Source organism: Etheostoma cragini, chromosome 20, assembly GCF_013103735.1.
Source record: "Etheostoma cragini isolate CJK2018 chromosome 20, CSU_Ecrag_1.0, whole genome shotgun sequence".
Classification (NCBI taxonomy): domain Eukaryota; kingdom Metazoa; phylum Chordata; class Actinopteri; order Perciformes; family Percidae; genus Etheostoma; species Etheostoma cragini.
Window position 1 is genome coordinate 3,088,879 of NC_048426.1, and position 25,596 is coordinate 3,114,474.

Genomic DNA, 25,596 nt, shown 5'->3' on the forward strand with positions numbered 1-25,596 from the left:
GCAGTTCTGAAGCAAAAGGGGGTCCAACCCGTTACTAGCATGGGGTACCTAATAAAGTGGCCGGTGAGTGTATATATAAATATAAATACACACATAATTTCTTTTTCTTTTTCCCATACTTCTTTGAACTTAGTTTGAAGACAATGCAGCCTCTGCTGTTCGTTTTTTTCTGTTGCTGTCGTGTCAGTTAAACTAAAAAATCAATTTAAAAAAAAGACAGAAAAAAATGTCACAGTATTTTCAGATCTTAACTGCAATTTTCTATAAATACTGATTTTTAATCGGAATCAGGTGAATAAAGCAGTTGATATTTAAAAAGATAAGATATTCTTTTTTTTTTTAAGTGACGTAATATGCTGATCTATGTACATGAGCCTGAGCAAAGTGATTCTTTTAAAAATAAGTCTTATCAATGCCCCATATACAGTTCTGGTTCATGCAAACTGGCTTGTAATTCCATAATTATAGCTTAGATTTTTGGTTGCAGATTTATGAAATCAAGAATGGGGGGGGAGGGGGGGGAAATCAAAATGGAAATGAACCAGGTATTCCCCACCTGATTGTCTGTGACTGACCTGTGCTCTGTGCTCCCTCTCCTGTGTCTCGGCGTCTCTGCCAGACAGGGTGAGGGGCTGCAGAAGCTCTGTGATCCAGGTCCTGGTGCTCCTAGCCTGAGTATTAAACTTGTCACATTCTGCCTCCAGGGCGCTTTGGGCATCTGCCTGCCTCTGCAGCCTGCTTTCCAGGTTTCTGTAGCGTTGTATCAAGTTGTCGCCGTCCTTCAGGAGGCTTTCAGATCGGACGCCTTGTCTACGAACTGATGCTAAGAGCTCACTGAGAGACTCAGCTCTACTGCTGTTGCATTGGAGGCAAGGTGAGGCATGGTTATAAACAAAAACAGGCAATTCAAAGTGCAGTACTTAAGACATAAAGACAAGATACAAAAGAAACATAGTCAAAATAAAAAGACACAGAAAGTAAAAGGACAGAAGCTCCACGCTCTACATTTTGGCAGTTATTTTGAATATGTAGTCTGCCAACACCAATAACAAAATAATGAGTTTAAAATGCGTTTTAAAATGCGTTTAAAAAATCTAAAAAACACGCATTGCAATGGTCCAATTTTGGACCAGAAATTCCACTTCATTCAAGTGTGATATACTGTTCCATTTGGGGTTTTATTCATAATTACTAGATATAATATTTTAATTTCCAGTTGAGTTACCTATTGAACATGTAGTGGTGTCCTAACTATGAAATATCTTTGTCATACATTTTTAAATCTGACTGAGATTCTGAGTTCTTCAGTCTGAAGATATAAGCATCAAAATGAATGAAATGAATGAATAATGAAATGATTGAAAATCACCTCTCATCCTGAAGGTTCTTGAGTAGAGGTTTTACTTTGTCTACCTCCACGGGCTGTTTTTCTTTGTTCTGCAGCCAGTCACGGAAGCTATCGTGTTGCTTCTGCAGACTAGAGAACAAAACACACAAGTCAAACAAACAAGTTTTCTTAGGTTTTTTTAGTAGTTTTTTGCAATCACACTTCACAGGGTTCCCATCACACTTCACAGGGTTTCCCATAGAAAAGTTGTTTAGTAGTATCTTTTTTTGACGAGGGCCCGGGCAGGGTCAGTCCCTGAATAATGGCAGCATTACTGTAGAGCCCATAGTTTCCCTTGATACCCGATCATTGATGGAATCGCAAAATTAAGAATTTAAAATGTTGTAAAACAGATTTAATAGGGCCCTACATTAAGTCAGCACTAACAACTAAATATAGATTTGAAAAAGAGACTACACCTAAGTTTCTAACTGAGCTGCCCCAAGGTGTGCAACTGTAGTTTAAACCCCCCAATGACTTAGGCCTGGTGGGGTGCAACTTAGACCGATACACTGGGGGAAACCCTTAATCATTTCTGTGCAGTTTGTAAGATTCCTGATCAAGGACGATTTTGACACTTTTTTCACTGTTTTCAAAGCATGGCTGACAGATTAGCAGAAGCAGAAATGTAATTATCTTCATTTGCAGACTTGCTGTCCTGTGAACCAAAGAAGCGATTACCTGGTCAAGTCCCTGAGGAGCGGCTCCATTTGTTTCTGCCTCTTGAGGCAGTGGGTTCTGAACGTGGCCACCTCATTCTGTTGCTCCTTCAGCCAGTCGGTAAACTCTGAGAGCTCCTGGAGAGGAACCTGCTGGCTGCCTCTCTCCAACTGAACCTTTAGCTGCTCTAGACGTATCTCTGTATCCTTGGATTTTAAGAAAACCTGATAGGAATGAGAGAAACTGTGAGGACCCATCGATCATCCAACAATCTACAGAATCCCTCTACCCATCGAATGATCCATGCACTTACGGTGAGTCTTTGCAGAGATGTTTCCACGTCTGCTCTGCTCTCAGGGTGCTCAAAGCACTCATTGATGGACAGCTGCAAGTCCTGGAACCAATACTCAAATGACTGCCTTGCATCTAGAGGAAAATGAAAAATATTTAAAAAAACATTCGAAGCCAAAATCAATCAATCCCTGATTCACAAATACAATATAAAAAAGTGAGAGAAGTACAAAGGGCATCTGTGACAAAGTGCATTTTTATTTTTTTATCTGGGAAAAAAGGAAAAGAAAATATCTAGCATATTCATCAGATAACTTGTTAAGACACACTGCCCAGTTAGCCATTAGAACGTAATAAGGCAATAATATATGAGCTATGTGTTTCTGTACATTTATTTGGGATCTTTCTGCCACCTAGAGTCACTCTACTTTTAGTTTTGAACCTTTTTTTAAAGATGTCTCTGATTGCTTCTAAATCTGGCATGACATTTCACGTCTGATCTCTGTATTTATTTATTTTGCTGTACTCAGGTGTTTCTTGCAAAAGACATCTGATAGTAAAATGATAAAAAAGAGGTTTAAATGTTTTGGTATCAATTTCTAAAGGACAATACGCCACAGTAAAAATTAACACATACAGTGCTTAAGATCACAACTTTATTGTATATCATCATCAAAATTCCATCTACTAAAACAGGAGACACAAACTCCACAATAACCTTTGATAACGTTGAGCAGGCCTTTGTCCCTCTCCTCTTTCTTCAGCTGGATCATGGCCTGGGTGTGGGAGATGGCCTCCTTCAGCCTGCTGCAGTCTACAGACAACACCTCCAGAACCTTAGGACTGGCTACACTGGAAACCAAGCCAACCTCCTTCATCGCAGCCTCGGCCTGCTGCTCCTGAGCCTCCAGTTTATCACACAAATGCTGTAAAGAAAAGTGATAAAACAGTGAGAATGCTGGGAGTAACAGTAACAGTCATCTCTAAGAAATGAATTCAGTTCAAATACCGAACATTTGTAAAAAAAATGAAAAATTCCAAAAGTGCGACAAACGCCAAAAAAAGATTTAAAAAAAACCTAAACATCGGAAAAAGCAGCAAAGAGGTTGAAAAGAGTGTTGCAAACGTTTAAAAAAGCAACACAAAATATGATTACTTTTTTTTAAATGTCATAAAAAGTAATAAAAGTAAAAAAACGAGACAATGTAGACAATAATCTCCCAAAATCAGCCTCTGTGGCAGAAAAAAGTTGTTGGAGCTAAAATTGTGCAACTCCAAATTGGAGAAAAAAAACTAAAATACATGGCGTTTTTCCACTTGATACCAAGTCTTGCTTGGACTTGCTTGGACTTGCTTGATACCAGTCTTGATTGGAAAACTAGAGCAAGAAGGTTTGGAGACACTCAAAGAAGCAGACACACAAAAGGTTTATCTCCGCCGCAGCTTAAAGGTATTTAAATCATATAATTATTTCTCATTAATATTACATGTTATATTTAAGAGACTGTAGTATTTAATGTAATCTTTACTCCGTTCAAGGAACTTGATGGAAAGAGCTAACAAAAGCTCCCCCATGGTAATTTCGAGGAGACAAAGACATCTGTAGTGCCACCACCAGGCAAAAGCAAGCACTCACCAGAAAAAAAAAATACAAAAAAACATTTCCTTAACAGAAAAATCTACATCTATTGAGGATAACTTGTCAGTTTTGTCAACTACTTGTCAACTACTAGAACTATTGGGTCCTTGTAAATTCTGGAGCATGTTCTAGACCTGCTCTATCTGTAAACTGTCTTGAGATAACTCTTGTTATGAATTGATATTATAAATAAAATTGAATTGAATTAATTCTCTCGTTATTACCCCGCAGTATTGTACTTTTCCAGCAGATACTTTATTGCCATTGTTGATGCTGATTTAGTAAATGCAAAAGGATCAAGGACAGTAATCCCATTTTAAATCATTATGTAATATTAAAAAAAATTGTAAAATTAAAAACATTTAAAAAAAGGTTTTTGTTTTAACAAAATCAAATTAAAGTGTGATAAATGATCACATCACAACAAATTAAAGAAATATATAAATATATTCTGTAGGGTACGTATATGCACGACATTCCACTTCCGGGATTGCTCCGATGCCATCTGGCACTTACATCGCCCAAAATGATTGTGATTGGTTTAAAGAAAGGCCAATAAAACAGAGCACGATATTCTCCTATCCCTGAATGCTGTGTGGACTAGCCAGACCCTCCTTTGCAGCGCTGCGGAGAAAGGTCTGGCAAAGCGAGTCTAGGGGTTATGTGGCTTCAACCAACAGTGTGGTCCATAAATGAGTTGCAACAGCTGTGTACCTGTAACTGGTCTTCAACCTTTGGTTGTAAAGCGTCAACATTACTGACAGAAGACTGGATCCTTTCCACAGCTGACTGGCACTGCTCTATCTTCTCAGCTAGGTGTTTTTTTACAGCCATCAGTTCCTTGAAGACATCGGTGCAGTCGGCAAATAGCTCCTTCACCTGCTCCATCCGCTTTCTTAGCTGGGTTTCCATCACCTTATTGAAACGTTGTGCAAAGACACAAACAGTGAATCTAGGAGCCAGAATACAGCACACTGAGCTGTGAATGTGTACATTAACTTGTAAAAATAACAGCAGAAGGGATAAGATCACTCAGTGTTCAAATTCAGTTATTTATGCATTTGTTACGCCTCTACTACTGTAACTCTTTATATTTTGGATTGGATCAGTCATCTCCTTGTTGGTTACAGTTAGTCCAGTACGCAGCAACTTTTTGGTCCCTGTTAGAAGCCTGTTCTAACTGGGACCGAAAAGTACAGATCCTTGCAAAAATCACACCATAATAATTTTAATTTTTTTAACTTTAAGATATTTCAATGAAAATTAGAATAATGATACAAAAACTGATCATCCCCTTCAATATTGTGAATCATATCGCAATCCTGTCAAAAACAATCGCTATTCGATATTTTCCTGATATCATGCAGCCCTAGTTGTTAAGCACGTTGGTCAACTATATTTGAACATGAACTTGAATGTTTCAATTCACCTGCAGCTCCAGTGGTGCTTCCCGACTCTGCAGCATCTCCTGGATCTCTGCAGACTTCTTGTGGAAAAGCTGAATGTTCTCCTCATTGACATGGATCTCATCCTATGCAATGAAACGTTTAGTTAGTACATCTCTAATCATCTACACATAACAGGGTTTTACCTAATATTAAAAGGGTTAAAAAAATTCTTTTCTAGAGGGAGGACTAAACCCCAACCCCACTCTCTTAAAGTTTCACAATAAGAGTCATACTTCTATGGTAATCTTACCCTCATGTCAAGAACTTGTTGCTTGCTGTGGAAGGGATGGCTCTCTGCAAACAGGGCCAGTTTAGACCCTGCCCATCTGTCCACCTCCCCCCCCAGCATTAGCTGTTTGTCCCACAGCTCCACCCCCACACGCAGGTTATCCAAGTAGGCATCGGTCTTCTCCGTCACCTGCAACAGCACCAAAAAGCAACTCAGTTAAGTTAAGCTGTGAACAGAAGACTTCAATTGAGATTTTTAAACTGGAATGTAGTCCTTTTTTGCAGCTTTGAAATTTAATTTTAATATTTCCCACAGTGTTGTACTGTACTGTAATCTCTTGATCAATGCACTGTAACTGTTTTAACATAGTAACGATGTTTGCAATGCCGTAGAATCAAAAGTAAAACAAAATCCGTCTTCCTCCTTGGGCGGACTAAACCTACAGGTTAAGTGAAAATCTTTTGTTTATTAATATGAGAATATACACTATAGATACACTATCTAGAGTTTCACCAATCAATTTTGAGTGGGATATACTGCCATTCTTTTTCAGTTGAATTTGTACAAAAATGCTCTGTGCAGTAACCTGAAGCAGGTTTTTATATGTAGATTTAAAAAGGGTCCTGTAACCTCGTACAGTTTTGGAGAAAAAGTTATTTGATATTTAAAGTTTTTTATGTACACAGAATTGTATTTTCCATTTAAGAAAAGTAAAAAAAATATTTCTGTATGCTGTTAATTATAATTCTTAGAAAGATAAAAAAATCGAACTCGGAACTTGGAGCTCAGACTTAAAATAGAAAATTGCAATTGGTGAATCTCTATTACTATCCATATTTTCCATAGATGACACCTAAACGCTCACATCCAGCCAGTTGTCCATGAGTGTGTCAGCCTCGGCTTCAAAGGGAGTCTCGCGGCAGTCTGGGAACATCTTGAGTTGGGACTGCAGCTGTCTGCAAACACTTCTCATCTCTTCCATACGCTCCCCAACACCTGCCAGCTCTACCTTAATATCATACACCTGGACAAGCAGATACACGTCAACATACAGTCTACCTAAACACACTACTCCAAAATTATATTAAGAAATTGAAGCAGTAGGATGCAAAAACAGAAGGCATTTCCAGAGTTTTCAAGTCATTGGGATTTCTCAACACCTCATTTATATATAATGATATAATATGTCAGAAACAAAAGTACAAGAAAAAAATTATGTCTATCATAACACGCTCGACTGAGCTTTTGTAGAATGTGTCTGTCATTTACTGGTCAATGCTAACACTCTGCTTATGTGTGAACCCAGCCTTTCAACAGCACATGAAGGAATTCTGCAAATAAACAAGGTTGGTTGTGTGGACTAACCGTGGTAATAATTCTCTGCAGATTGCCCTTGCCCAGGTAGGAGGCCTGATCACTGATGCTCTGCTCTGCTTTCTGCATGGTGTTGCTCAGGTGACTGCGGCAGCTCTGGAACTTCTTCAGAAGCTCCAGCAGGAGGCTGCACTGCTTCTTTCTGCAAGAAGAAACAACAACAGAAGAGACTTTAAGTGATGTCTTGCCTTCTGTCTGGTCATACACACACACACTGTTTTCTCCTTTGCGTCTAAACAGAATTGTAAGAATAGCTAACATATATTACCAAGGTGGTCACTTAATCCTTAATTTACCATTAATACAGTTATATAAGCTTAGTGTGCATCTCCTGCCTAAACTACCTGTCAAAGAAAGCTGTCTGAGTGTCCTTCCACTGAGTCTCCAGCTCCTGAAGGAGGTGTTCTCCTCCTCCCTGTTTCTCTTGAAGTTCCAGGAGGTTTTGAAGCTCTGCATGCTGTGCCTGTAGCTGACCCTCCAAATCAGACAAGGCACGGAGGCTGGAAAGTGAAGGATAATTATCAAGACATTATATATATATATATATATTTCTCAGTAATCCTGTTTTAAGTTATGCAAGTAAATGTCTTTAAACATCTTTGATTTATATTCTAAGAAACAAGTTGTGCATGCACTAAACAAACTGTTTCACAATACAACCTTCCAACCTATCAGTGGTGGAAGAAGTATTTAGATCCTATACTTAAGTACTAATACCAAATTGTTAAAATACTCTGTTAAAAGTAAAAGTCCTGCAGTGAAAATAATACTTGAGTAAATGAGTATGAGTATGTAAGTATCATCAGAAAAAAGTTTTAAAAATAAAAGTAATTAATGCTGAAAAATCCTCACATTTTAGAAACCGGTAACGATCCAAACAGTTGTGAGTTTAATGGCCTAATCATTTCAGTTAGACTTGTAGGCCGTTATATTGCTGGGTAGTTTAAGTTATACTACAACACTGCATTTTATAAACTACATGTTTTTTGTGCAAAAATCTTAGTTTTCAAAGTAACTAGAAACTAAAACTGTCACAATAATGTAGTGGAGAAAGTAGCAAGAAAAGAAAAGAATCAAGTACAAGAGCCTCAAATGTGTATTAAGTCCAATACTTGAGTAAATGTACTTAGTTACATTCCACCGCTGCAGACTTACACATGAATGGAAATGATGTCATCAAAAAACAATCGGCAAAAAGAAAACAACAAACACAGTAGATCCCTAACTCTAACAAAGAATTAAGTAAGATTATAGTAAAATAACTGTAAAAAATAAAGTTTAAGTATTGTAGCATCAGCATAAAGATACACAACACACACCTGTGTTGCACAGCATGCATGGTGGGCTCTTTCACGCCTTGTGTTTCAATTGTTTCCTGCAGCTTCCTCAGCTCCCCCAGCAGCGTCCTCTTCCTTAGGCCCAGCGATTTGCTCTGTGTCTCCTTCTGGAGGCTCTTCTGCTGGCTGGCCAGCCTACTGTCCGCCTCCTCCAGCCTTTTAAGCAGGGCAGTCACCATGTCCAGGCAGGAGGCCGGGACTCCATCCCTGGTGACCGTCAACCGGGCACCCTGCAGGAGCACGTCCAGCTGAGGCGCCTTTTCTTTCAGACTGTCGATGCTCTGCTGGATCAGAGCCAGCTTGGAGCGACAGTCCTGCAGTATCACAGTGTCACTGCAGGGGGCGCCCTGGACTCCAGAGATGTCCTCGTCTACAGTACGCAGCGACATTAGGAAGCGGTCGAGGGCACGAGCGGCGGCTTCACTCTTCCGGACCTGCTGTCGAAGTTGATCCAGGCAGTTTCTGTGAGTCTCCACCTCACGGGACAGAGGGAAGCAGTCTCTGGGGTCCAGATCGCTGGAGTCAGGATCCAAACGGGACAGCTGGTCCAGCTCGCACTGGATGTTGTCATCCAGTTCCTTTTGCAAAAGGAGACAAAGTGTAGCATAAGATGAGATGGCTGTGTAGGGCAATATTCAGTTTACAATTTCAATGTTTCCGTTTTTATGCCAAAGCTGTTTCAGCTGCAAGCACAATTTTCCCTGTTTTGATTTTGCCAAGATTTTACTTGTGTTTAAGGGTTTTATAGTAGTCAATTAACTTTTATTCTTCATAGAAATTTCAGCCATTAATCCCAATTTTCTGTCCTTTTTTCTCTGGTGACTGTACACTTATGGCTTTCGACAGCTTTGGGATCTTTTATTCTAATTGAACATTTTCAACACATGAGTTGTGTTCAGTTTAAACAGACCTTTAGTGTTTATCATCCAATGTGATTTTCAGTCATCAGTTTGGATTTCTGACTTGTTTATTTTTGTAATATAGATTGCACTGTTTTCTGTGTACACTGCAAGTAAATCTAGGCCTTGGAGAGGAGTCACTATTATAAATACCTAAAATTGGATACATGACTTCTGTGTGACAGACTGAACACACAAATAAAAAGGTACTCATTGCTGACAGAAGACCTTGATATCTTTGAGGATGTTTGTGTTGGCCAATGTGAAGGCAGTGATATCTTTTGGCTGTCTCAGGTAGCGATCCAGACGGTCAGTGAAGTCCACCATGTGGTTCTCGGTGGAGTCAATCTGTCTAAGGGCGGCGCCCAGCGAGCTGCCCATCCTCTGAAGTTTGGACTGTTGGCTGCGCCATTGCTCCTGCATCTTGGCCTTCCCCTGTTCGAGACCAGTGTTCCCGCACTGGTTTGCATACTCAAACCACAGAGACTCTGTCTCCTGCCTCAAGAACTAGGAAAGAAGATGGGGATCGATTCACTTAGTGCTACTATGACTGATATTATTTCTAATCTTTATTAGTCCTATAATTACTACTGTTCATCATACCAACTGCTATTATTATTATGAATCATCTAAATCTGCATCTGATACACACAAACTGATATTGTACCTGTATTTCCTGAAGCCGTGTATGCAGGCCTTTCAGAGAGATGGAGTCAGAGGGCACATCCTTGATGCTCTGTTCATTTTTAGCCAGTTGGGTTTGTAGAGACCTCTTACAATTCTCATATCTGGATTTTTTTTAATGAAATAACAAACAAAGATAACAAGTTACCTCTATCACTTACCTCCAAATAGTTTAGATCCATACTCTCTATGTTATGCTAGCTTATCAAAGCCTAGACTGCACTGAATTTATTCTACCTTTCTAAAGCCTCCTTTTTGGTGATTTCCTCCTCTACTGATGCCTGCTTTTCAACCTCCCTCCTCTCCACAAAGACTGTATTCATTGTCACTTGAAGAACCTGAAAAAAATAGTTATTTTCTGTTATTTCAAACCTTTGCTCAATAGACATCTGTTGAAGACAGTATAATATTACAGACATAAGTGCAGATAACACAGATATGCGAAATAGTTGTGAATGGATAAGTGCAGAGTCTGCAAACGTTCCAAAGGTGGTCTAATTGTTGAGTTCAATATAAAGAGTACACAGTTTCAATGGGAGTGAGTCATACCTCACTGGAGACATGAGGTGTGTCACTTGATCTTGCAGATTCGTTTTGTGTGGTCAGATCCTCGCTGAAGGCAACAGGAATCCTGGGAAACAGACACAAGGATAATCATTTCCCTTGTGTTTCCTTTTGCCTTTTTTTAACCGCTGTACAAGACAGCATCTATCTTTAACTCTCATGTTGTCCTCAGGTCAAACTGACTCGTTTTTCTATATCAGTGTTCTTTTTTATTACCCAAAATAGCATGATTGATTCCACACAGTGCTTTTTGACAAGTACAAATCTCACCTTTCATTAATTTTGGGCTGTCTTATTAAATTTTAAAGCATTTGAAAAATAATTGAAGTGGTTTCCAAATATTATTAAGTAAAAGTTCATATTCCATTGTATGATTATCCATCAACATGCATAGCTTTAATTTTAGTTTAAATAATTCCTAATTTCTGCTTTTCTAACTCAAACATTAGGTATACTTTAAATTAGGGTATTTTTAAATGTAAATGTGCTGTATTTATATAGCGCTTTTCCAGTCTTAACAACTGCTCAAAGCACTTTTAAATTTACAGGAAACATTCACCATTCACACACATTCATACACTGTGGCCGGGGCTGCCGTACAAGGTGCCACCTGCTCTTCAGATAAACATTCACACAAATTCACACTCCGATGCGCAGCACCGGGGGTAACTCTGGGTTCAGTGTCTTTTAAAAAGGGACAAAAATGTAAGAAAAAGTTAAAAACATTGATAAAAAGCATCAATAAATGTTTTGATTTTCAATTTTGACGGAAACGAGTGACTTTTGGACATTTGGTTTATGAAGATTAAAGGACCATCGACCACTATGTAAAATGACAAATTGCACTGCTAAATATCTTTATATCCAAACATCAAGTTTAATAGGTTATCTGAACTTATTCAGATTTGCATATTCAGACTTTTTTAAAGAAGAGAAGAGAATAAATCTGCCAGGATAAGATAGTATAAGGTTGGTAGATTTAGGATAAGATTCAGTAAAAGAATAAATTACTTTCTTACTGTCTGCTGTTTAGAAGACTGCATTTCACATTTAATAATATCTCACCTAGACTCAGAAAGGGGTGTGTCTTGGTCTCCGCTGAACTGCCGCTGGATGGCAGCCAGCCTCTTCTCACACTCCCTTAGCTGAGTCTGGGCCAGCCGGTGAGCATCCTCGGGGCTCAGGGTGTCACACAACTCTTTCAAGGCCTCGAGGTGCTGCCCTGCCTGGGCAAAGCTTCCCTCCGCTGAGAAACAAGCCTGGGGAATGACAGAGTTCAAACACTAAATAAACAAAAGGCGTGTTAAGGCTAGATGATTAATACTACCAATTCAAACTTTAACTTAGAAACCTATTTTGTTTTAGTTCAGGGTTTTTGTTCAAATCTGAACTGACTTAAAAATAATTTGTAACCTTCCTCGTCCTACTCAACAGCATAAAATATTACAGAAATTCGTTAATGTCTCAAGCTTGGTTTTGACAGCTTAACAGACATACTGCAACAAACAAGTAAACCCCCATATGACAGTAGTCTTCAGATAACAAATAAAATAAAGCAATGCTGTTAACTGAAAATGTGATTTTTTTTTCTCTACTGTTACTTTGTAGTGTATAACTGCTGAACATTTCATCTAAATGAGTTAATTTGTTTTTTTATATTGTGTCTGATTTTCGTGTTTGTTTCTCTGGTCCAGCGAGTTACAATATAAACCAGATACTAAGAAGTATTTCAATTACCAAGCCCCATTGACTGAGTCTCCTTGGAGGCATACAAAAAAGACGGAGGAAAAAAGGTTAGTTAAGCAGAGCAGATAAACTTGCTGCATACCCATCACCAAGGCACACCTGCCAAGAGTTTGCAAAAATTTAGCTTTAATTTAGCTACCTGGAACTGGTTTTCTAAGCGGGAGCTTAAGTGCATCTCACAATCCAGGGCAGCATTGTTAAAGTCTTTCCTTGTTACTTCAAAACGTAAATGTTGCAAAAAGCCTGAGATCTCAGCTCTCACAGCCTGGGAGAAAAAATAAAATGAATGCAAAAACCACATGACATGTTAGAACATAGTATTCAATAAAAAAAGTTAATTATATTAATGCTTTACAATACATGCAAATAAACAAAAGCAGAAATGCAGTTGTTAATCTTTTCTTGAAATACATCTGAAACATTTTAACCTCAAAGAACACAATCAAGCCTCATTAAAACTATTAAATGTGAATACTCCTGTGTTATTAAAGTCCCACACAATAACACCAATCTCCCACGTTAACTGAGTGTAACCTACCTCCCACTGTGTCCTGACAGACTGGGTAAATAACTCCATGTCTTGGAGTTGTAAGGGGGTACAAAAGGCCTCCATGCCCTTTGCTGCTCTCAAGAACTCCTCTAGCAACTCTGGGTCCAAGGTCTTCAGAGTTTCCTGAAGGGTAAAGACATATATATAATTGCAGACTAGCTTGAAAATGATTCAACAGCAACTTTCGCTGGATAATAACATTTATTCGTTTTTATTATTCTATTATATTTTAACTTATTTCATTTAGAAATTTCAGTTAAAAACGGTAACAGGAAAAAAGGAATTGCTGTATTTTGGCATATTTTATCTGAAAAGAAAGATCAACTCACTTTTAAGTGTTTAAATCATCAAATGTAGTTTTCAAGGACTGGGTAAACTGTTGTTATTGTAATAAATTGGCAATGTACCAGAAATAGACCTCCAATTGCATGGAAAAGATCAAAACTTACTAATTAGGTTACTCATTCAGTATAATATTACAATACAGAAGTTATTAGATTTACCTCTTTCACTGATGCTTGCTCAGCTGATATAGATTTGTCTTTAAAAACGTTAATGGTTTCAAGGATGTGCTCCTGCAGACAGTGCTTGGCCTCCTCAAAGCCATTTCTGGCCAAAGCCTGGGCCTTGGAGTAAGCCTCAGTGTAGGTCTGTGGAGGCACCTGGGCCAGGGCCAGAGGTTTAATGCACAGGTCTGGTGACTCTGCTAGGGACTGAGGCAGCACATTGACCTGGCAGAGGAGAATAGTTTGGGACTGTTGAGGTTTGGGTTGTGGAGGAGACTGGGTTTGAGGTTTTGACTGTGGAAGTTGAGGTCTGGCCTGTGAGGGTGACTGGGCCTTAGATTCAGGTGCAGTTTGGGCCTTGGGTAGTGTTGGGGACTGAGCCTGAAGTTGGGGCTGTGGTGGCAATTGTGCCTGTGGTTTGGGTTGTGGCAGTGCTTGGGCCTTTGGTTGGGTTGGTGATGGAGCCTCAAGTAGTAGTGCTGGTTGGGCCTGTGTTTTGGGTTGTGGTGGTGACTGGGCCTTGGGTTGGGTTGAGGACTGAACCTTTTGTAGAGTTGGTGATTGAGCCTTAATTAGTGGTGCGGTTTGGGTCTGTGGTTTGGGTTGTGGTGGTAAATCAGCCGTCATTTTTGACTGACCCATGGGCTGAGGTGGAAACTGGGGCTCAGGTAAGGCTTGTGGCAGTGATTTGGCCTTTGGTTGAGTTGGTGATTGAATCCCGGGTTGTGGTGTCAATTGGGCCACATGTTTGGATTGTGGATGTGATTCACCTTTTGGTTGAGTTGGTGACTGGAGCTGCGCCTGATGTTTGGGTTGTGGTAGTGGCTGCTGCAACTGAAGATTGAGCGGAGGCTGCCGAGTCCGGGCCTGGGGCTTTCCTTGTACCCATGACTGGGTCTGGATGTGTGTTTGGGACTGGTCCTGCAGCTGAGGCTGTGAAGGAAGCGGAGGATGGACTTGGTGTGATGGTTGCAATTGGGGAGGTATTTGAGCTTGCAACTGAGGTTGTGGGTGATGCTGAGTTTGATGCTGATGGTGAACCTGTGAATATTGCTCAGACTGCGGCTTTGCATACGGCTGGGGCTGAAGATGAGACTGAGCTTGAACCCAAGTTTGTTGCTGAACTTGGCCTTGTTGCGTCTGGATATGCAACATATTATAAGCTCTTATCTGAGGTTGTTGTTGCACGGAACTCTGAGGTCTCATTTGGGGTTGTGTTTGAGACCAGGTATGGGTTTGAGTTTGCATCGGAGGCTGAGGAAAGGATGGCCCCATGTGAGAATACATGGGTGGCCCAACCTGAGGTCTTTTCTGGGGCCCAACTTGGGTCCACTGTGGGAGAGCCTGAAGTGTTGGATAAGCCTGAGACTGTGGAGCTTGACATATTTGCTGAGGGTATGCTTGGGGAATTGGATGCATCTGCTGGGCAATGGCTTGGTTTTGTGGCTCCTGTTTGAGTGTCCACTGGTGGGATGAAGACTGACCCTGGGAGTAACCTTGGGGGTAAAGTGAAGGTTGTGCTGTAGCCTCTGGATGCTGGACAGTCATTGGAGATGAGACGCTATCTTGACTCCAAGAATGGATTTGGCCCTGGGAAATATGACCTAGGTGCTGGACCTCTGGCTGAGCATGTGTGGCATACTGAGTCATAGGCTGAGAATGACCCTGAGGCTGAACTACAAGTTGAGCTTGGGTTTGATTTTGAGTTGAAGGTTGGGCATGATTTGGTCGGGCCATCGGCTGAGCATGGATTTGAGCCTGGACCATGGACTGGGTATGTGTCTGAGGCTGAGGATGGGTTTGAACCTGGGCCATGGACTGGGTATGGGTTTGAGGATGGGCCATGGGCTGAGGATGGGTTTGAACCTGTGCCATTGACTGGGCAAGATTTTGAGGATGAGACATAGGCTGAGGATGGGTTTTAGCATGTGCCGTTGACTGAGCATATATTTGAGACTGGGGCATTGACTGAGGACGGATTTGAGACTGGGCCATGGACTGAGCATGGGTTTGAATGTGGGCATTTGTTGGTGGCTTAGGGGAAGGCGGCCGGATAGGAGCCCATGACTGTGTATGACTACAAAGCTGAATTTGGGATGGCACAGGTGGCTGACTTTGGCCCTGCGGTGCAGCCTGCCTAGGAGATGAAGGTCTGACTTGAGCCCATGTCTGCATTTGAGTTACAGCTGGGCTAAGGGCTAGATCCTGTGGCTGCATAGACGGCTGAGGACCAGCTGGGACACATGTTTGGGACTGAGTCTGAACCTGGGACTGGAGCTGTAGCTGTGTCTGTGGCTGGGTCAATGACTGTGTCCTAATGGGGCCATGGGGCTGTGGAAAAGCTTTTGTCTGTGACTGAATATGGCTAACTCTGTTTTGGGACATGGTCTTCAGTGGTTGCTGACCATCTGTGGTAGTGTGGGCCACACTTGTGGACTGCACATGCAAAGCTGCCTGAGATTTAGACTGAACCATAGTTTGGGGTTGTGTCTGATTTTGGGCCTTTGTTTGTGGGTGAGGCTGAGGCATAGTAACAGCAAGGGATTTAACCTTGGTGTCTGTATCTGGTTGAGCCGGTGTTGCAATGGAGAGTGGTTGTTTTTCCTGTTGTTGTTGTTGCTGCAGCAATTGTTCTTGTTGCTTTTGGGTTTTTTCCAGTTGCTGTGGATGTTGTTGCTGATATTTCTCTTTTTGTTGTTGCTGCTGAAGTTGCAGATGTTCTTGCTGCTCCTGCTGCTGCTTTAGAGTTTGAGATTGCTGTGTTTCTTTATGTTGCTCTTTTTGCTGTTTTTGTGGCAGCTTAGTATCTTTTGCATTTGCCTCAGGCTGTGGCCTGGCACTTGCTGTTTGCTGTGGAACCACCTGAACTGATGCCGCTGTTTCTCTGTCTGAGCATGGCTGAGTGTGTCTAGTCTGAATTGGTTCCTGAGTGGAATCCTGTTCTAGAGCTGGGGTTTTAGGGTTCTGAAGCCAGGGCCGGTTCTTCATGGCCTGAGTCTTTCTGCTTTGAAGCTCCTGAGAGCTGAGATGTGGTTTCTTTACAGGTGGTTGTTGAAGTGAAATCTGCTTCTGGGGCTCTGATGTTTGTCTGTCGGATACCACCTGCTGCTGAACCTGATGTTGATGCATTTCTACATGCTGCTCCACCTGTTGTTGGTTCTGCTTCTGCTGCAGTTGCTGTGGTTGTGTTTTCATCACCCCCTGCTGTTGTACATCTTGTGGCTGCTGTTGCTTGAGTTTTTGCTGTGGTAGCTCTTTTTCCGGCTGTCTTTTAATTTGTTTTTGCTGTAGTAGCTGTTGCTGTTGTATTAATCCTTGTTTCTGAGTCTGCTGTTTTTGTGTCTCTGGCCATGCCTGAGCTTGGCAATCTGGTTGCGTCTTTGTCCTGGTCTGCATCACAGCTTGTGCGTAGGTATAAGGAAGTGGAGGAGAAGTCATCCTTTCTTCTCTATATTCCTGCACAACTATCTTTGGCACAAAGGTTTCATGGTGAGAAACTAACTTTGTTTTGGACTGTTGAGTAAGCCAACTGAGTGTGTCTGACTGTCTCAGATGTTGAGGCTTTTCTTCAGCCTGTTTGTAGACTTTTGATGGAGGAGACCCTTCTGGAGGGCTTCTGCTTCTGTCTCTTCTGGCTCCCAAGCTGCTGAGCATACCTACAGCTTCCTGGAATTAAAATTACACACATATAATAATATTCTCTGCTGTGCTCTTCCCGTTTACTACTTTCTTAAGCACAGATCGTGCAAAACTCACTGGCTTGGTCATTCAATTTACAAAAAGAAAAATTGACCTGTGACTGTGCAACAGTGGCTCGCACGCGGTCCTGCATGGCGGAGGCGTGGAGGTACTGGATGGGAGAGTTCTTCTGAGTTGTCATCACCATCACCTGCAGGTCCTGCTCCTCTGTGACAACCTGGCCCTCCAACTGTAGACCACGGGAAATCAGGACCTGGGGGATAAATGGTGAACAACCATCAGCCTTACTGAATTAAAGATAAGGGATTCTTTATGAAAGAACAGTTAGCCTGTCACTGGAGCTTTGACTGTTTTAGAGTAACCACATTTACGTAGACAATCCCAGCAGAAGAACCTTTGTATTCTATGTATCTTACCCTGGCTCGTGGGTCCTGGCCCCGCTGTTTATGTCTCTCTGCGGCCCTCAGCAGCTGGTAGAGCTCCCGGGCCTCAATCTCCCAGTGCAGGAGTTCAGCCAGGCGGCTGTCCAGACCCAATACACTGTGCTGAAGCTCTGTACACACATGTTCTGCCTCAAACAAGGTCTGCATCACCTAGTGATATTAAGGGAATAGATAGTGATGAACGGATAAACTTAAAGTACATACTGGGTCACGTGATCAGCTGGACAGAGATGGCGGCTTAAAGTGTAGCTCCTGGCCCAACATTGTCAAATAGTTGTTGTATATGGTTCCAACTTCGATATTCTACCACTTTGTGCTTGTTACAGTTAGTTAAAGTCTTTGTCTTTTATGCACTTTCTGCCCACTAAAAGCCCAAGGTACATATCTCTGGGTGGTAGTTGCTTCGTCAGTAGGGCGTAAGGTCGCGACTCGGAGGGTCGCTGGTTCAAGTCCCCATACGGAGCAAAGTATGATGGTGGACTGGTAGCTGGAGAGGTTTCAGTTCACCTCCTGGGCACTGCCAAGGTGGTCTTGAGCAAGGCACTGAACCCAAAGTGCTCGGGGTACCTTTCCATGGGCACTATGAAATCTCTCCATTTAGTGCATCTATGGGTACTGAGCATGTGTGTGTAATTCAGGCCTGTGTGTAAATTTGTAATTTCCCCTTGTGGGATTAATAAAGTATACATTCTTCTTCTTACATTCTTCACATGATCTGGGATTGCTCTCCTGTTGGTCAGATCTGGAACAATATTGCATCTAAACTATCTGCCTTGATTTATGATACTGTACCTGTGACTATCTGTGTTTTGATTCTGAATGATTTGTCATCCCTTAAACTTTCTTGATTTCAAAAACGTGCTGTGTTTGCTGGATTTACAGCTGCTAAGAAAATGATTGCAACACGTTGGAAACCACCACATGACTTGTTTATTTGCACATAGACCCTTTCCTTTTTGGATGTTTTATATAAGGAGCTCCCTACAACTCGCATATATAGAACACCACAAAAGACTTTGGACCTTGGTATTTGGGCTTTAAGGGCTTATTGCTGAGTCCTTAAAGTCTATATTGTAGACCTGTGTTTTTCCTCCTTGCTTCTGTCTGTGCATGTGTTTGGTCCCGGGTGTCTTGTGTCCGTCTCTCTGTCAATGCCTTTTGTTTGTTGGTGTGTTTGTGTGTGTCTGTTTTTGTGTGTCTTGATGGTAAGCTGAGCCATTCCTGCTGTTGTGTTTTTGTTGGTTATCCCCTCTACCCATCTTACCTCTCTGTTTTTTTTGGTCCTGAGAAGCATTCCGATGTCACATTGTGATGTTAAGATGATTGTGATGATATTTGATCACAAAAGAACTTAAGAGTACATACTGTATATTCACAAATGTATTTTGTGACAAAATGTGATATACAGGGGAACAAAACTTAAAGACTAGAATGCTTTAAACACAGCTGTATGAAGGAAGTATTTAAAGAAAATAAGTCATTCTTACTTCAGGTATAGCAAGCTTCAGTTTCTGTAACTGATCTGCTGGGCATTCTTGGGAGGAAGCCAGGGCCTCAAGATCAACTTCTTTTATTTTCCTCATTAAGAGCTGAAGAAATGAAAAAACAGTCAATTCTAGAGACGTATCTCGGCATTCAAAGTTCCATTCTCATAAGTGTTTGAAATGAATACTCTGTTCTGTCAGGCTCATGGCTGCATCCTAAGATCTGTAATTTCTGAATCTGACCTGACTCAACCATTTGTACCTGTATTCTTTTTCTGTAGGTGCGTAAGGGGCCTGCCATGGTCTCCAGAGGCTCTTTGAGAATGAGAGTGGCCTCTCTGATCAGAGCTTGGATGTCCTGGGGTCTGGTCTGGATGTCAGCACTTGGCTCAGCGGTGCTGTCCTGAAAAAAAAAGCACAAATAATATAACAGTGGACATAATATAACCGACAACACCTGTGCAATATGCAAATTAAGAATTTAAAAAGACGTATGATAATACACTGTAATCGCAGACTTCAAAAGCCTTGCAATTAGAATTGCCTCGACACAAAAAGTAAAAGGTGGAGTACAACTTTTAAACTCAAAGCCACTCCTTAATATCAGTGTGGGAATAATTATAACAAATAGAATAGCTTTCATTCTAAAGGTCTGAGACACCAAACTCCCTACAGTCACCTAACAAGAAAAAAACTGTCATTTAACAACAAAGCCACTCGCCCTGATGAGGAATTAGTCCGGCTGAAAGTTAAACATATAAAGGAAAATATGGTACTTGCTTTATTAAACATATGATCTACATGACTTTTATGTTCCGGAAATATAATTGTTAATCCACTGAGAGTAAATTAATTGACAAAAGATCATCTGGTTTCTCATTAACCAATTTTTTTTTTGTTCTGTAACTTACAAATGTGTTTCTCTTGTTGAACTCAGCCCAGTGCATGTTGAGTCTGTGCAGCTCCTCTGCCAGGCTCCTGCTAGTCTGAGGGTCTGCTGCCTCCATCAGAAAGTTACCCACCTTGTTCAGGTGGGCCTGTCTGGAGCCCCACTCTGCCATAGACTCAGATGTCACCTGAACAAAACAATGATCATAGCAATGATAATAAACAGGGAGGAGACAAATAAATGTGTGTAGAAAGATGCATGTCGGTAAGGGTAAGCAATTTTAACATTTTGCTGGGGACATATATTAGGAGACTCCGTAGTAGATGTTTGGAGGGCTTATTGCAGTGCCAAGCTCCTTTAGTATATGTTTGGTGTCAATTTGGTTATCACTGGGGCAGATGGATCATGCCGTTGGCTGCGCACTGGGATCACGGCTGTTGTCTTGTATCGGGTGGTGGCTTGCATCTTACTTTGTATCATCTTTTACTATTTCAAATTAGACCCGCACTTTAGATTTTCTTTTCCCAGAGATTTTTAGTTAGAGGTTTAAATGTCGGCAGCCAAGATGCTCCTCCATGGGTGCACAGATCATGGAAAGTGAAAGTTACTCCTGTCATGGCGCGGTTGGATTAATTCAAGCACTTTAAAAAGTCAGACACATAGCCAAAATGACACAATCCTTATTTCATAACACATTTGTGAAGATTTGACTGTGAGATTGGCAGTCAAATCAGGCTCCTTCAATCAAAGCATCAAATATCTGACTATTTGGGGTCACCCCTAGTCCACATGCAGAACTGCTCTGGAGGAATTAGCCCAGGAAAAAAGGCAAAAGCAACTAGGTAGTTTATAAAGCATTGTTCTCTTTCCACAAACTCAACAAAATATCCTTTCTTACAATTGTATGATATATTTGTATGCGTTACAAGCATTTTTTCTGTCAATGTTAGATTATTGTGATATTTTATACATGCATGCAAATCAATCTTCTCTGAAAATGCTGGATTTGGTATACCATGCGGAACTGAGACTTGTGACTAACTCTAGTTTTTAAACTCATCACTGTAGCTTGTATGAGAGCATCGGTTGGCCTTCCTTGCGGAATCTCAAATTGTCATGATGGTAAATTGCCAACTGTCTTTTTCTATTTTCTGTTGTTTGTTTTTACTCTGAAGTTTAACATGGAACTATTCTACTGCTGTTTTGAGACCTGGCCAGGACTCCTTTGAAAAAGAGATTGTGAATCTCAATGGAATTATTTCCTAGTAAAATAAAGGTTAATAAATAAAAATAAATAAAAATAAAAATACCTGAGGTCTGTGGCCATGACTGTGTGTTGAAGAGCCCTGCAACAGCCAAGCCTGCAAGGAGCTGAAGACATCGCTGTAGGAGTCCCAGGCCGAAAGCACCCTTCCCATGGTGCTCTTGGCTGTGGTCATCTCTTCCAAAACCTGGGCGGTGTCTTCCTCCAGCTGCTTCACCTGCTGACTGACTTGGTGGTAATCTGCAGCTAAGAAGCCAAGAAACAAAGCTGTCAAAAACTCAGTAAATCCAAAAATGAATCCATGAACTCACCTGATCACCAAGGCTTTCAAACAACAAACAGTCCTTTAGTAGAACACTTACCGAGGGCAGATTTTCTTGAATATTTCTCAGAAACCTGCTTTAGCTTACGAAGAGCTGCTTCCAGTAAAGACGGTAGCTCCTGTATGTCAACCACATCCTGTTTTAAGAAAAAAACAAAAAGAAACAGGACAAATAAAAAGTCCATAGCAGCCTCATTACACATTAGAAACAACAGCATTGGATGCCAAGGTCAAAGGTGAGAAGAGTTAACCGTGGACCTTAACCACAAGCGGAGCAAAAATTTGTTGGTTGTCAGCCAGTCTAGAGAGTGGCACCAGAGGAAAGGCCTTGCTGTTACCAAAATCAAAAGGGTTACACCTCTTTACAGTTGCAAAGTTCATGTCATAAAAGACTCAGCTGCCAGTTTCAGCTGTACCCTATATTGTTAGATGATTTGCATTTTAAATGCATGGTAAATCATGTTTAGTATTAAGTTAGCATTAGACTCCTCTTACCAAAAATGGTGTGTGTGTGTGTGTGTGTGTGTATAAGCACCCTCATAACACTTTTTTAAAACTACTCAGTGTAAATTAAATAATTTGAACCTCAACCATCTACTCACATGCCATTCTTGCAGCAACACACTGACAGCCTCCGGGGAGATGTAGGCTCTCTTCCAGAGCTGCAGCTTGGTCCTGATCTGCCCCAACAGATCCAAAACCGTGTGCTTGTGCTCCCAGTACTCCAGCTTGATGCCGTGGTATTTAACAGTTACTCTCACATTGGTGAACCTGAGAAAGATGTCCACAATTAAGGTTGTGTACGTCATTAAAATGAAAAACCAACAGAAACAAACTCTCTGTTGGAACACTTAAAACCTGAAATCATACGTATGATGTTGTAAATATCACTGAAAATCTCACATTTCCATGATTCATAGGAAAAATTCCTGAAATACACTTGCATAATCCAAGATCTTAAAGTTAATTTTGCTTTTAATCAAATTTAGTACTCACTGACACATTTGACACTGTTCGTTATTAGCCTTATACAGAATGATACTGTTTGGTGTGTTGTAATGGTGTCAGATGATTTTTTCTTGTGCTTAAACAATAGCTATGGCTATATCCAGGTCTTGACATTAGAAACAGTAACTTTGATTTAGCTAAGGGAAGTAATAAGTTCAAGCACTGTCCGTACAGTAAATTCGATTTCACACATGCACACCACAAGTACATGAACACAGTCAGCCCTCACCTCCTCTTTAGTTCCTCCATCTTGTCAGTAGGAACCATCATGTTTCCATACTCATCTAAGTTTTGGAAGGACTGGAAGGTTTTCACATATTGTGGCATCTCCTCCGGGCAGGCCTACAACGACATTGGGCAGTGAGCATATTCATTTCATTACAATACATGTCATTAGGCTGACGCTTTTATCCAAAGCGACTTACATGCATGACTTTTATGTCATAGGTCGCACGCTCCTGTAGCAACTAGGGGTTAAGTGTCTTGCTCAGGGATAATGGGAATCAAACTACAGAATCATCAATAGAGGTAAATCAATCCATGTTAACTCCAAAACAAACTTATACAACAGTTTGTAGGAATTTTTGTATTCTATTTGCAAACACTCCTAAAAAGTGAGTTAATACTCAGAATAAAAGGGCTACTCTGCAGAGGTTTATTAATGTATCTTCGAAGTGGAAAACCAAGCCATATTTACTAAGTCAGTATTTTTGTTTATTTCACTTTCTAACTAAAGTGGTGTAGTTCAGGGTTACGATGCAGTAAATATTTACCCTTAAGAGCTCCTGTTTCTCCCTTGCGTCGTCAGCAGCTCGGCGGTGGTCCTGGGGATCGCCCTCTTCCTCAGCCAGAGCCTTCTCTGTTTTCAGCAGCCAGCGAGCCACCGAGTCCAAGGGCGCCGGGAGACTCATGTCTAACAACACTTTGTATTCATGTAACTAAATGATGAAACAGAAAGGCACATGTCTTTCAATACAGAAAGTTAAAGGCGTGTCCAAATCCACTTTTGCTAGTATGACGGTGGGAAAAAGGGTCCGTGCGGCAGGCCCATGGTTTAAAAGGGTTATACTTAGTTAAGTCTTTATCATTTCTAAGGTGTGTTTTGGGCATAACGAAACAATAAACCATCAGTTCCCTTCATCTCAGATTCCCCTTAAAAGCCAGGCGCGTCTGACCTTAGCGCATTGCTATTATGCTGGCGAATTTGCACTGTAGTATCTTTATTTTTAATCTTTTGCATCTGTGCGTCTGTGTGTGTAACAAGTTTAGTGTGCATGCGCTGTCCCCGAGCCTAGGCGCATTTGACTAATGCGCTGTTAAAATTCAATGAAATGCTGCACTATTGACTTTAGACCAGGTTTTAGTTGCGATCACTTTCTGCTGCCGCAAGATTGCAATACGCCAAGAATTCACCTGAACAAACCTCCCTGTAAGACCAGCACGCCCATGGGCGCAAAGATGGTCACGGGTGCATTAGCTATTTAAACGACGTGGCGCTGAACTTGAAACAACTTAGTTGGTCTTAAAATTGCAAAGTCACTTGCGTCGGGCTTTGCACGACACTGTGCCCGGTACAAGATGGGGCCCTATGTCTGTATAGTTGCATGCATACAGTACATGCTGAAATATGGATTAAGCCTTTAAGCCTTTTTAGACTTCATTTAGAATGCATAGCATTGCATATATGCAGGATTCAACAGGATTGCCTGATGGCCAGGGGCAAGTAAAAGGCATCGTCGGGCAAATTAATTTAAACAACCTACTTGCCCGTTTCCAAAGTTTCAATCGTTTAAAAAAAAAACTATTTAACTCAGGGCCAGTAAAAATTGATTTAGAATTTTCCCTGACAAGGCAAGCGGACTCTCTAACCAAACTAAACCACATTAAAAAAGGTTAAACTGCACCAAAATCCAATTTTTTGGCTTTAATCAAAGGCTTTAGAGGTTGTTTTTTTAAAAGCTGGGATGGGGCAAGAGATTTAAGTGGAACTGACCTTGTTAGTGAGGGTGTCCCACGCCTCTCTGAGGGACTGCTGCTCCTCGCTCAGTTTCGAGGTTCGTCGCATCGCTGTCAACAATGGCATGATGGGACGTCGCTGCTCATTAAAGGATACCAGGAAGGTCTGAAATACCTAAAAGGATGGAAAATTACATCTTTAGTGCCACTCTTGTAAGATTAATTCAAGGGCTGAAGGGATATATTGCCTAATTTTTAAGGATTCACTTTACTTTGTAGGAAAGATTTAGCAGGATATTGTTCGGATTAGATTGGAAAAGTGGTACATATTAGATTGGGTAAACCCCGCCCACTCTGCCGGCGATTTGATTTTGCCCTGCAGCTTAGTCTGGAAACCTGAACGTTCTCCTGCTTCAGTTCACAATTTAGCGGGAACCAATCCCAAACTGGCTTATCTACCTGTTGCGCTATTGGCGGGTTTAACACGATAACAATAGAGAAGCACCCAAGCAGCTTCTTGTTTACATTCAACATAGCGGCCACCGTGTCACTACCAGTCATGTGAGTCGAGTGCGGATGTGAGATGCATAAAACGCCACCGAAGCACAGCAATCCGTTGATGTTGGTCCCTGGATAGTTGGTCTGATTGGTTAAACAACTATCCAATCGCATACAGTCATTTCAACTACACCCGTTGGTCATGCCTCTTGTGCAGAGAAAATACAGAGCAAACCCCCCAGATCAATGCTCAGCCAGACGAGGTACATATAGCATAGTGGTACAAAACGCAATGAGAATGCTGCAAAGTGAAGAAGCAGCAGTAAGCTCAATAACTGAAAGCAACAGCCATTTTTTTAAATATCAGCATTTGCAGGCTTGGATGTCCTTGAACTTTCTAAATTTTAATGAAAAAAAGACCGAAGTCATGGTCTTTGGTGGCACTTCTCTGACCTCCTCCCAAGTTGATTTGGGTTCTTTGGCGCAGTATCGCAAGCCGATTGTAAAAAATTTGGGTGTAAAAGTGGACTCAGAACTTAAATTTGACAGCCAGATTAAAGCAGTGGTGAAGTCTAGCTTTTTTCAGTTAAGGCAGCTAGCAAAAATTAAACCAGTCCTTCAGAGACAAAATTTTTAGACATTAATCCATGCCTTTCTGACCACTCGGCTGGATTACTGTAATGCACTTTATATGGGGGCTAGCGGGTCCTCCATCGCTC

The 25,596-nt window shown here is 41.2% G+C and overlaps 1 protein-coding gene across 1 annotated transcript in view; it reads right to left on the reverse strand.

The window, feature by feature from the left end:
- Positions 1–25,596, reverse strand: part of LOC117936251 (nesprin-2-like) — a 208,747-nt gene that overhangs the window by 154,548 nt on the left and 28,603 nt on the right. The window contains exons 11-41 of the mRNA XM_034859128.1: positions 24,417–24,554; positions 23,197–23,361; positions 22,653–22,765; positions 22,018–22,186; positions 21,456–21,552; positions 21,140–21,339; positions 19,852–20,016; positions 19,203–19,343; positions 18,944–19,045; positions 17,430–17,606; positions 17,108–17,266; positions 13,312–16,980; positions 12,797–12,931; positions 12,398–12,523; positions 11,578–11,771; positions 10,498–10,579; positions 10,186–10,286; positions 9,932–10,052; positions 9,493–9,771; positions 8,348–8,943; positions 7,373–7,528; positions 7,020–7,170; positions 6,520–6,678; positions 5,676–5,843; positions 5,407–5,508; positions 4,692–4,892; positions 3,057–3,264; positions 2,361–2,473; positions 2,069–2,271; positions 1,370–1,477; positions 576–855 (exon numbers count right to left, since the gene is read on the reverse strand). Coding sequence (XP_034715019.1) covers positions 576–855; positions 1,370–1,477; positions 2,069–2,271; positions 2,361–2,473; positions 3,057–3,264; positions 4,692–4,892; positions 5,407–5,508; positions 5,676–5,843; positions 6,520–6,678; positions 7,020–7,170; positions 7,373–7,528; positions 8,348–8,943; positions 9,493–9,771; positions 9,932–10,052; positions 10,186–10,286; positions 10,498–10,579; positions 11,578–11,771; positions 12,398–12,523; positions 12,797–12,931; positions 13,312–16,980; positions 17,108–17,266; positions 17,430–17,606; positions 18,944–19,045; positions 19,203–19,343; positions 19,852–20,016; positions 21,140–21,339; positions 21,456–21,552; positions 22,018–22,186; positions 22,653–22,765; positions 23,197–23,361; positions 24,417–24,554 — 8,778 coding nt within the window. The remainder of the gene's footprint in view (positions 1–575; positions 856–1,369; positions 1,478–2,068; positions 2,272–2,360; positions 2,474–3,056; positions 3,265–4,691; positions 4,893–5,406; positions 5,509–5,675; positions 5,844–6,519; positions 6,679–7,019; positions 7,171–7,372; positions 7,529–8,347; positions 8,944–9,492; positions 9,772–9,931; positions 10,053–10,185; positions 10,287–10,497; positions 10,580–11,577; positions 11,772–12,397; positions 12,524–12,796; positions 12,932–13,311; positions 16,981–17,107; positions 17,267–17,429; positions 17,607–18,943; positions 19,046–19,202; positions 19,344–19,851; positions 20,017–21,139; positions 21,340–21,455; positions 21,553–22,017; positions 22,187–22,652; positions 22,766–23,196; positions 23,362–24,416; positions 24,555–25,596) is intronic.